The sequence below is a fragment of the Tamandua tetradactyla genome, chromosome 3 (assembly GCF_023851605.1).
Source record: "Tamandua tetradactyla isolate mTamTet1 chromosome 3, mTamTet1.pri, whole genome shotgun sequence".
In the NCBI taxonomy this organism is placed as follows: Eukaryota; Metazoa; Chordata; class Mammalia; order Pilosa; family Myrmecophagidae; genus Tamandua; species Tamandua tetradactyla.
In genome coordinates, this window is record NC_135329.1 from 19936883 (window position 1) to 19949455 (window position 12573).

The 12573-nt window shown below is 38.1% G+C and overlaps 1 protein-coding gene across 13 annotated transcripts in view; it reads left to right on the forward strand.

Moving 5' to 3' along the window:
• PSD3 (pleckstrin and Sec7 domain containing 3) overlaps positions 1-12573 on the forward strand; it is a 661802-nt gene that overhangs the window by 578093 nt on the left and 71136 nt on the right. For all 13 annotated transcript variants that reach the window (XM_077152669.1, XM_077152668.1, XM_077152670.1 and 10 more), the window contains one exon: positions 11943-12013. In XM_077152669.1, the coding sequence (XP_077008784.1) occupies positions 11943-12013 (71 nt within the window). The remainder of the gene's footprint in view (positions 1-11942; positions 12014-12573) is intronic.

Below are 12573 nucleotides of genomic sequence, written 5' to 3' on the forward strand. Positions count from 1 at the left end.
CCAAGTTTTCTAATACGTTAATCCTAAATGATAGAAAAGTCTTTTTTAAAAAAATCCCCTTAATAGTTGTTGAATCATATATCGATGTATCTATTTAGGGCATCTGATTTTTTTATAGTAGTTTTAATCGTCTCTATGAACACAGCAACAAACCTAGGTACTTGTTTTGAGGTTACATTCTTGTATAGAAGCAGTAAGATAATAAACATGTAATATTTAGGGCAAGTTTTAAGTGATACAGAGAAAAATAAAACCAAAATTACAGAAAGTAAAGGAGGGGGATAGGTGCTCTATTGCAAAGACTGATTAGAGGAGATCACATTTGAACAGAGACCTCTAACTGAAGTGAAGTATAGCTGGGAAAGAGCATTCTAGCCAGAGAGAATGTGAGGGTGTAGTTCATTTGTCAATATTTTAAAAAAAGTATTCAGTGTCTCTGTTGTTTATGTTTTTACTGAAAAAGTGATTATACCCAGTCATCTCTGGGTATTGTTGTCATCTCTGTGCTTGTTGCTGCTTGCGGACTTTTCGTGTAACCCTTGACTAATGATACACTTTCTTAATATTCTTTGCTCTCTTTTCCAACCTCAACACAGGTTAGTTAAATTCCTCATGTGCTCCTAGTAATGGCTACTGGTGAAACCATCTCCTACCAGAATGGGGAAGATATTTGTTTATAAGTTAGATTTGGATATCTTTGTAGCTTATTACTAGGGTAAAAAGTTCTCCATCAGCTGTTGTCCCTTCTTGCATTGTTTCCTTTTTTTGTTTGAGTTCATGTGTGATATCTCCAATGTCAAGGCAGAGCCTGGGACAAAATGTTAGTAAATGTGTGACATTCCACTCCTACCTTCTCCCCCCCCCCCCAATTAAATTAAGGGTGACCGGTATGTGCTAAGTGCCTTTTTTCTGTTAAAAATGCTTAAAATAATGTAGGGGAATTTTTCCTTCTCAATATACTAACTTTGTAAAGAATTTTTTCTGAATATGTGAATGAAGTAAACAAAAAGTCTTTGTGTTTCAGCATGGAAATTAGACAGACAGTATCCTTTAAAAAATACTTCTAGAGGCTTCACCTATATTAACTCATTTAATCTTCAGAATAACCTTGTGAGGTAGGTACTATATTATTTTCGTTTTTTCAGAGGAAGGAAGTGAAGCACAGAGGTCTTCACGTGCCTAAGGTCACTCAGGTGGAGCTAAGATTCGAAGTGAGGCTCTCTGGTCCCAAAGTGTATTCTCTTAAAAAGGACCAAAATATTATTTTAAATTTTGCCCAGAGGCATTATTGATAAAGAGTGCTGTGGCAATTTGCAATGTTATGGAACTCTGATAATCAGAATCCATATTTTCCTTCAGTATCTTAAGTATCTTATGTATCTTCAGTCTCTTATGTTGAGAGAAAGTGAAGGTCAAAAGAAAACCTTCTGAAATAGCCTTTAGCAAGTGCCCATTCTGAATGGCAGAGAGAGATGCTTCAGGGCTCCGTCCCTCCACAGACATTTTAAACAATCAGCAAGAACTGGCAGAAACATCTTTCTCAAAGCTCCAGAAAACAGTTTAAGGACTGAAGTAACAAGGTGAACGCTGAATCAAGGAAAAGGCTACTTAAAAGCAGTAGGACCTCCTCGTGCCCAGGCTGGCCTCTCCCTGCCAGCTTGACACACAGCTGGCCCGTGCTCCCAGTACAGAGCCCTGGTCCTAGTTCCAGAGGAAGCAGAGTGGTCCTTGTGTTCATACGGGGAACATGAACATCTAACACAATCTGGTGGTGATCTGAGGGTTTTAACATTCTAGAACTTGCCTTATAGAGGCAACTTGTAGAACCCTGGGAAAGCAGTCAAGTCTTGCCTGGAGCAAGGGATTGCTGACTGTAGGACATGCAATACAGTGCCTGGGGCTGTGAGGAACCATTTCCCATGGAATAGAGGACTTTCAGAACAGTATAAATGGAAATTCCTCGGGCCACTTGTATATGCCCAAGACAAGACATATGCACATAAAAGATCTGGGAGGCCCCTGTATTTTCACCTGAAGCTGTTCTCTAAACTGATTATATAGATAAGCCCTGAAGGAGAGAACTCACACCGGACTATGGCAGAAACTGAGGTGTTTTCCGTTTTTCCTTTTTTTTTTTCTCTTACTCCTACATTCAAGGGAACTCTGTCATAATACTAGCTAGATTCAAGCTTGAAGAACAAATTCCTCAGAGTCTGAATCCAATGATAACACAGTAAACTATCAAAATGTCCAGGTTGCATCATAAAGGCACAAAACATACAAAGAAACAGGAAATGATGGCCCAGACAAAGAAAACGATTAATGCATTAAAAACCATCAGTGAGTAGGACCAGGCCTGGGACATATCAAACAAAGACTTCTAAAAATGGTCCTAAATGTGCCCCAAATGCTGAAGGAAAACATGGACACAGAACTAAAGGAAGTCAGGAAAATGATAGGTGGACACAAGGAGAATATCAATAGAGAGATGAAAATTATGAAATGGAACCAAACAGAGGTGAAGGCCACAGTAATGGATTTTCTTTAGGGTGGTTCCACCGTAGATTGAAGCTGGCAGAGGAAGTATTCAGAAAAAGTTGAGGATAAATCAATAGAAATCGTTCTGTCTGAGGAGCAGAAAGAAGAAAGAATGGAGATAAATGAATTTAATCTGAAGAAGCATTGTGGGAGTCCCAGAAGGAGAATAGAAAAAGGGACAGAGAGAATATTCAAGGAAATAATAGCCAAAAGCTTCCCACGTTTAATGAAAGACATGACTACACACATACAGGATGCACAAAGAACCCCAAACAGGGCATACCCAAATAGATCTGTGCTGCAGCATGTTACAATCAAACTGTTGAATGCCAAAGATAGAATTCTAAAAGCTGCTAGAAAGAAGCATAGGTCACAAACAGGGGACCCTCAACAAGACTAAGTGCCAGTTTTTCACTGCAAGCCATAGAGGCAAGAATGTAGTGGGATGACATATTGAAAGTGCTGAAAGCAAAAATTGCCACCCAAGAATTTTGTGTCCAACAAACCTGTCTTTCAAAAATGAAGGAGAGACTGACTTTCCCAGATAAACAAAAGCTGAGAGAGCCCATCACCTTAGACCAGTTCTACAAGAGATGCCAAAGAAGCTTTACAGGTTGAGAGGAAAGGACAGCAGACAGTAGACTGAGGCCACATGAAGAAATAAAGATATTGAGGGTAAAAACAGTGGTAAATTATGTCAAGATTGTATTTTTTATTTGTAGAGCCACTTTTTACTTCCTACAGGATCTAAAAGGCAAATGTATAAAATATACTGATAAATTATTTTGGACTCATATAAACATGTAATTTGTGGCAAGAACTACATACAAGTGGGGGGATGGAGGAAAATAGGAACACAGTTTTACATACTGTTAAAGTTAAGTTGGTATCAAAACAAACAAGGTTGTTAGAGATTTAGGACATGAAACTTAAGATCCATTGTAACCTCAAAGAAAACGTCAGTGAATATCTAAGCTCGTAGAGAACAGGTTTACCAGGAGTGGGAGGAGGTGTATTAGGAGTCAGGTATAATAGGTGTAGGGCTTCTGTCTGTGAAGATGGGAAAGGTTTACTAATGGAAGATGGTGAAGGTACCACAATATTGTGAATGTGACTAACCCCATTGAATAGCTTCTTGGGAGTGGTTAAGATGAGAAAGTTTACATTGTATGTATGTTCCCACAATGTAAAGAAAAGGAAAGAGCAGCTAAAGAGACAATGACAATTAAATACAATATGTGATCCTATGTGCAGTCTAACAAGAAAGGAGAAAAGGCTCCAGAGGACATTATTGGGACATGAAAATATTGGAATTATAAACTTGAAGTTTTCTATCATTGTTAAATTTCTTGAACTTGATAATCACACTTAAGGTGGTTACATAAGTGAATATCCTTATCTTAGTAAAGATACATCGCAGTATTAAGGTTCGAGGAGCATGATGTGTACAACCCACACCCCTGTGTTCAGAAAATGGATTGATAAATAGATTGATGGATGGATAGAATGATAGGGTAAATGTGACAAAATATTGAAATTGGTGAGTGTGGGTTTCTGGGGGTAGGGTGGGGTGGTAGAGGTATGTTGGTATTCTCTGTATGGAGTTTATATCATTTTTGTAACTGTCCTGTCAGTTTGAAAGTATTTCAAAACAAAAAGTTAAAAATGTTTTTTTTTCCCTCAAGTCCTGCTTAGTAGTAAATCCTCATTTGAAGTCTTCTTTGACTTCTAAATCCTACCCATTAGCAGAATTAATCACTTCTCTGTTTACCTCACTGTAATTTTTAGGTTAGTATCATGCTACCATTTTGTTTGTACAGCTGATACAGCACTGATGATTTAATATTGTTTCTTTAATAAGACTTCTTCTATATGAGAGCTTATCAGGGCTATATAATAATCTCGTTCATATGCCTAGAATAACTAAACAGTCTTATAAATTAGTTATGGTAGGACATGGCATATTCTTTGTAGATTTGTATCCAGAGAGGCTATACTTGACCAAATCAGAGAAACTCGAAGTCAAACAGGGTGTGAATAAAATGCATGTTTCTTGGCTCCCAGGACAGGTCATTTTCTACCACTCGAGGAAGACAGTTTTATGGTTGGCATTTTGAAGACCAAGTAAAGGAATAGCTCATATCAAGAGTAAACATAGCCTTGTAGGGGACACTTTGGGTAGGATATACCTCCTTTTGTTTCATATCCTAATCTCTATCAATATAAACTATTCTTATTATATAAAGGAAGGGAATATTTTCCTGGGGAAGACAGTAGATGCAGGTTCCTTTTAAGATGTAGGTTTAAAGTATAGCTTCCTTCTCATTCCCTTAATGCTGCTCCTGTTTTTTTCCTTTTATAAAATGGAGTTGACAACATTTAACAATTCCATATCTTAAAGAGAAATTTAAAAATTTTAATTTTTAAAAATGTATGTATTGCCTGAAGTGTTTGAAAAATAATTTAGAAATGTAGGATAATAACAGTGCTGTTTTATTTCTATCACCCTGTTAAAAACCTGGGACTAAGTAATGTTATCTATTGCTTAATATCATGTGCCTCATCTCCTGGTGGTAACTTCTGTTACACACAGCTTGGACTCGGTCACTCCAGGTAGTATCCAAGTATCTGATGGACTCTATTAATGAAGTTTTCATGGAACTTCTTACAGTGATGTCCGAGGATATTCTGTGACAGTGAGGGGTAGATATACAAGGGCTACCCATCAATTGACTTGATAATCTGTGACTCTGTCATCTCTGAATTTATCTAAATGTTTTGCAAACCAGTAGAAAATAGCAAATCTTCCACTGCCATATTGTATCTGCAACTGCCTAGGTTATGTAGAGCTGAGAGCTTGCTTCTTACCACAATAGCATCTCTCTCCATCCTGCAGAATAGATCCTTTAAGAATTTTGCCCAATTTTCAGATTCTATCACCAGGAAAATAAAGCAACTTTGAAAATGTCTTGTGTCTTTTATAAATCTAATAAAGATGTGCCCTCAGAGTAGCACAGGAGAGCTTTTGCTGAGCACATTTTTGTTTCCAAGTTCAGCAAGGTGTTGGATTTATTTTGGGATGCCCTCATTGGAGTTGAATTATATATTAAATATCTCTCTCTATTAAAATAAAGAAATTGACGTTGTGTTGCACAGAACTATCACATCCCCACATTTCCCTACATTTCCCCTTAGGCCCTGACTCAAGAATTTTTCTCATTAGATGTTTCCCAGTGGATATAGCTTACTGACCTTCTCTGCCCTTGTGGGGAAAATATGGTATTTTTTGTCATTTTATATGGGACAACAGAATAATGTTTTTAAGCCAACAGCCAGTAAAGAAAGATTTATTTATTAAAAGAAAAAATATGCATTGTGCATACTGTGCCTTTCTCTGCGTACTATGTCTTTCTGATATTAAACTCGAACAAAAGGAAAAAGTAGATGATCTGGGAACCCACAGAGTGAGAAGTGGTCAAAATCAGAATTGAGATAACTGATATGGGAAAAAGTTATCAGCCCTTTGAATAAAATAGAAAAATTACAGTGGATCTGTTCCCAGTTAAATTGAAAAAAATGTATGCTATAAGAAATAAATATAAACTTTTGCATGGTGGACTAAAACACCTTATTTTCTGGCATGTATTTATTCTTTGTTGGATATTTTATCATTTAGGACTATTTTATACCTTCCCCTATTTTGAAAAAAGCAGAACCTGTCCTTTCATTCCCAGTTATACATTAATTTTACAAATATCATTGGCCAAAATCTTGTTTCTTGTGCTTTATAGTTTTTTAAATAGCTTTCCTCAAATGTGTAATGAAGCATATTAGTTTTCTAAAGCTGCCGTTACAAAGTAGCACAGACCAGGTGGCTTGATGCTACAGAAGTTTGTTTCACAGTTGGGAGCTAAAAGGCTGAAGTCAAGGTGTCAGCAGGCCATGCTCCCTCTTGAAACCTGTCAGGGAGAAGCTGTCCCCTGCCTCTCTCCTGGCTTCTGGCAGTGGCTTGCCAGCAATCCTTGGCCATCTCCCTTCTGTCTCACTTCATATTTCCTCCTCCTATAAGGGCACCAGTCATTTTGATTTAAGAGCCCACTCTGCTCCAGTATGACCTCGTTTCAATCCATCAAATTCCATCTGTAACAACCCTATTTCCTAGTAACTTCACCTTCTGAGATCCTAGGGATTAGGACTGCAATGTACTTTTTTTTGGGGGGGGGACACAATTTAATACATAGCATAAAGATAAAAAGTAATGAGAACTAGTTAATAAAATTGAAGATTTAGTGATACTTCCAATATCACCTATCTTTGGAGCAACTGCCGCTTTTTCTTTTGCAAAAATGTATATTCTGTATGTGTGTATATGTTTAAGCCAAAAAGTAGAGTTTGTTTTCATTCCTGGGGGAAAGAGTCTTTAGATAATATTTGTAGAAGAATAATCACAGAGGCTCACAGACTTTCTTCATTTATTTTAACCTGCAGTGAGTAGGAAGCAGCCCCAGAGCCAGGGCTGAAACACAGCCAGTGCGTGCTGGTACAAGTGTACAGTCTGTTTCCTGCAGTGTCCCTTCTCGCAGGGCCAGCATTTTCTCCTGGTAGGTCAGGGCCCATGCTGAATCAGCTCTTGAATATTTATGAGTCATCCCTATATCTCAGTTATCCAAGGTGTTGTGTCCTGACTCTGGTTTAACTGTACTTTCCTTGGATATGAAAGTGACCAGTGCTGTCGGGAACCAACTGCTGTAGGTCAAAGGTGATCTCCGTATGGAAGATCCACATATGGAACCAGGGATTATAACAGCAGCATCTGCCCCCCCCCCGCCCCCATTCCCAGAGTTGAGGAACTTCAGTTAATACACACCAGCTCTTGAAAACAGTGCATAAGACAGTATGTGCTCGGTAAATCTTAGCTGCTTCTGTTATTATTACTGTAATTGCCATTGCTGTTAATATTCTTATTATGGAAGAAAAATTGGCCTTGTAACACCTGGGAAGGCAGACCTAGGGATTGTGCCTCAATTCTGAGATCTGTAGCCATGCACAAGGTTGCCTTTGAAGGCCCTGGAGTCAAGTGAGATTAAAGAAAGTACCAGACTCTCATCCTCTTCCTGTTTCATCTTCTCCTTTCCCTGCCCTTCTGTCCTTCTCCATCTCTCATTCACAGGAGAGGCACGCCCTGACCATGACAAAGAATTGTCACCTGGATACCTTCCCCTTCTTAATATAACCTTAGAGCATGTCTCCTCATCTGAATTACCCAGTGTAGTAGCTTTGAGATCCTTGGATGGAAAGCCACCTCAGCAGCCAACTCTACCCCTCTGAACTGCAAATGTAATTAATAAAGGAGACATTATTGTGAAGTAGAGGCAACAAAACCTACCTGAAAGGGTTATATGGATCAAATGAGAACATTCACATGTAGTGCTAGCCCAATGTTTAGAACATGTGGAGTGGGTACTCAATGCTTTCCCTTTTCCCTTCCTTGTCTTTATCCTACTTTATTGTGTACCTCTTTCTAGCCTTGTTCTGGTCTTTTTCTCTCATCTGGGCCACTGTGATAGCCGCCTTCGTAGTTTCCCTTGTCCTAGTTTTTTTCTCCCTGTCCCCACCCCCAGTATCTCCTGTATCTTGCTCCAAATGAACTCTTCCTAGATTACAAAGTTTGTGAATCGATTCTTTTAAAAAATAAAGGCTATAGTATCTATTCTTGGCAGTATGATAGTCTAGAGATTCTGAAACTATCCCATTAGAAAATATCTAAAAATGATAAAATTTTATTACACAAATTTTAAATGAATGGAAGAGCCTGTGAAAAATTAGAAAGGGCCGCTTGCTGATATTCTTATGGTCAGAGTTAATTCCCTGTTATAATAATCACTCTCCACCCCATTCCTCTCACCCCCCACCCTTGCCACCGTTATCCTTCCAAATAAAGCCTCTCCTTAAAAAAAGAAAGAAAAAAAAAGTTAAAGGGAAATCCTGTGAGGCCAGGAGTAAAGCATGAGGACAAACCTAGGGAGGTAAGCTGACTCAAGCTGCCAAACCTCAGGGCATCTCTGGATCTGGTGGTCAAGGAACCCTGGGGGTAAAATTTCATAGCATTTTTCACACAAAAGAATGGGGTAGAGACTATGAAGAATAGGTTGATACAAATGAGGATTGGAGTGAAATCTGAATGGAGTGTCAGAAGATTGCAATAGTGGAGACAATGGAGGACAGACAATATTTTTTTAAAAAGCAATAGCTAATAGTTTTTAGAAATAATGTTTAGGAAACCCAAAGATAATACCTAGTGGATAAATTAAAAGAAACTCATATTTAAGCATAACGTTTAGATCCAAGGTAGACATTCCAACAATGGGAGCCAAAAGTCAGTGAAATAATATTGAAAGAGTGCTAAGAAAAAGTAATGATCAATGTAGAAACTTTAATGAAATGAAGACCCTTTTATGTAAAAAGTGGAAAACTGTTTACCACCAAAAATGCCCTCATCATAAGAACGACTGAGGAGGACTTCAGGAAGCAGTTGAAATGACTGCTGTGAAACAGTGAGGTATACAGGAAGTAGCAGTGAATAAAGGTAATAGTAAGTGAGGTGTACATGAGGGTACATATAAAAAGATGCTAGAGTTTAGAGAAAAATTATGTCTGTTTCAGTAGTAGTTAAATATAAGCTAAAATAACAGATATCTATATCATGTAAGCTTGGGGACAGATGATGAAAATTAAGACATCCCAAGATCCTTATATTTTCAAGGAAAGGTAAAGCTATTTATTGTCTTTATACTTTAAGTATACATGTTAAAATATGTCCTGAAAGCATGGTCTAGTGCATAAAATATTTTTTCAGCAAGTTCAGTAGATACTGTCTCACGGTAGATACCCAGATACTAAAATGCATCTACCTACCAAACTCTCTACCATCCTGGTGGTTTAGCCTTTCCAATGGATAAGCAGGGTTTTCAATTAATAGTGTTTTCTCTTCCTCCCATTATACTTATGAAAATACAGTTATAACTCTTTCCCCGGTCTTATGTACTGAATAGCACGTGTGCTATGAAATCAGTTTTAATTCATCCTCTGTCGTTTTGTTGAGGAATAATGGTCTTGGCTCATGCATGTCTCACCTGTCCTGTGAGCTCACCAAAGCTGCAGCACCCTATACAGCTTTAAGATCAGAGCAGTGCAGCCTTGTCTCTAGAGAGCCTCCCCAGCCTACTCAAGTCCACAGTGGTCCCTTTCTTCCCTGAATTCCACTTGTTTGAGGCTGCACTGGCCCATGCCAGGACCTTACTCTTGGGACTGTGGAGTGGCACTTAGAGCAGTGCTTTTGTAGCACACTAGCTACATACTGTTTAACTCTTGCTTCTAAATTATCTTGTTGGAAGGATTATAGGTTGTCTCATTCAAGTCTTAAGCAACTGAATTGTAAGATTGAGTTTCTATCTTCTGTGGAATATAAGAAAAAGAGTGCAGTAGGGTTAGTGGGCCTTAGTCACTGATGGGTGACTCTGAAGATCACATTTCACCTGAAGAATGTGGTAATGATAAAGAGCTATTGAAATTTTTTGTGAACATCTACATGAATTCTTAGGTAATGAGTACCATGAAAAGTAGAAAAATAACTTTGTAGATCTTTGAACTGGAGAATCTCAAGATACCACTAGACAAACTTTAAGACTATGAGGAAAACCATTAAACTCCCGGACCATGTAAATCCTGAATAAAGCAGGAGGGTTTTCTCCAAGTTCTCTGCCAGCATTAGTGAGCACTTTGCCTTAAGTTATGTGAATTATCCACACTTTAAAATGAAGTAGCTGAAGTCTTGAGTGGTTGAGTGACTCTTCAGGAGTTAACCCAGTTAGGAGTTAATGGATAAGAGGTTTAAGGCAAGCAGAGGTCTGGAAGGGGTTAGAAATGAGCTGTTATACGTTTCAGTACCTCCGTACTCCATGCTCCTTGTGATCCTTGGCAACCGCTGCAGATCACCTGGGCACCACTTCCCCAGGCACCGTTCTCACGTGGAAGGTATTTGAATTTGACATCTGTTGAAAAATACAGTGAACATCTATTATGTATTTTATATTTGGCTCTCTTTTATATATTATCCACTTTTTTTTCTTCATAAAGGGGATTTATACTTTTTTTTTCAGTTGTTTAGTTTTGAGTACTGACTTTTAAGCCTTACCTAGTGGAGACAGAAGGGATTTTTTTATTTTTTAATTTCCCCTAGAAACCTGCAGAGCGGATGTTTTGAGTCCTTTCTTGCCAGGTGGAAACCTCAGTAGGGTGTTGGCAGGAATACCTGGGTTCTCTAGAGTGAATATTCCTATAGTTTATCAAACCTAGGAATTCTTAAGTCTTCAAAGGAGGTTTTAAGGATATGCCTAAGAATAATATACTTCCTAATTCAATCAAATATCTAAATGAAAGACAACCAAATGTTTGATAAAAGGATGAGAATAAATTCCCTTTCCTATATTTTAGCAGACACATTTAGAAAAATAACATTCAGATAATAAGGTTTTCCGATTACAAATTTTAAATTTATTCAGATTAAGAATAAATAGTAACTGCTTTTGCCAATCTGTGCTTTTGCTTCAGGGCACTCTTTAAGAGTTTGTTAAATTAATCTAAATAAATTATACTTTATACTTAGGAAAGATAAACTAAAGGAATATAAAGACTTCTGAAAGAATTCATTTGGAGAATTTCTGTGAGAATGCCTAACATCTGCCAGCACCTTACCAGATTCTGTGAAGTATAAAAATGAAGGATATTTGCCCTTGGGTAGTTCAGTCCAGTGAAAGAGACATCTAAACAAAAAAATCATAAAACTCTGCAGCCAGATCTACAGCAGAGGTGTGGGCAGGTTGCTGCGGGAGCAGCAGCAGTTCCCGTTCTAATCTGGTTGAGAGAGGGTATGGAGGAGGTGCCGAGGGAGGCCGCAGCAGCTGCCTGTTCTGAAACCCTTCCTTATTCTGAGACTTCATGGTTTCTAGAAACATTGGATAAAGCCAGATAGGTTTTTACGCTTTTTCTCGGATTAATATGTATTTCGAGTTTACCTCTTTTGCTTTCCCAGTCTTCAAGTCATGTCTCTCAGAGTGCAGAATCTAGAGCCACGTACTCCCTAGGTCCGAATCCCACATTCTCCCCTTCCTCACTGGGTGGCCACGGGCAGGCTGTTTAACTTCTCTGTGCTTTCAGTTTTGTAAACATAGAGTAGTAATCCTCAGAGTAGCATGTGGAAAATGTTTTTAGAATGACGCCTGGCACACAGTAAGTAAATAAACAGTTCTGTTTATTTTGGTGGCTAATAAACCAGATCGTTTAGAATCTCTTTCTTAAATGCTCATTTCTATCAAATAAAATTTTCCATATTTTTTACTTTCTAGCTCCAAGAGGAAAGCGAGGATGGAAAACGTTTTATGCTGTGCTGAAGGGAACAGTCCTTTACTTGCAAAAGGTAAAAATGAATAAATAACAAAACCCACAAAATTTTTTGAAATGCTAGTTAAACAAGGCACCCAAACAAATATTTATGTATAATGAGGCCACACCAGACACCTAAAAGACTGTTTTGTTGGTGTTCAAATTATTTTTTTTCCAGAAAAAAAATATTATCTTTAAATGTACGTACACATGATCAGAGAGATGGATGGGCAGTGTTCTAATCAGGTTCAATACTTCTTACTGAACAGAAGTTGCTAAGTTAGACTTCGTATCATCTCTGCAGGTACAGGCATGTGGCAGTGCCTATTTCAGTGGATATTTATACTATAGATTAGCTGTATGCCTTCAATTAATTTTACTGAACTATTTCCATTTATAACCTACCTAAATCTAGGCATATGCATTCCTTTCAAGTCCTGAAGCATTTGTATTCAATGCAAATTTACTCCAGATTCCCTAGGTAAGAGGGTTAAGGTTTGACCAGCTTCCTCTCAGGGCCTTTTTTCCCATCCTGTAACCTGGACATTTGTTTGGGACCCAGTTTATAGGTTCTGACCCTTTGAAGTATAGTAC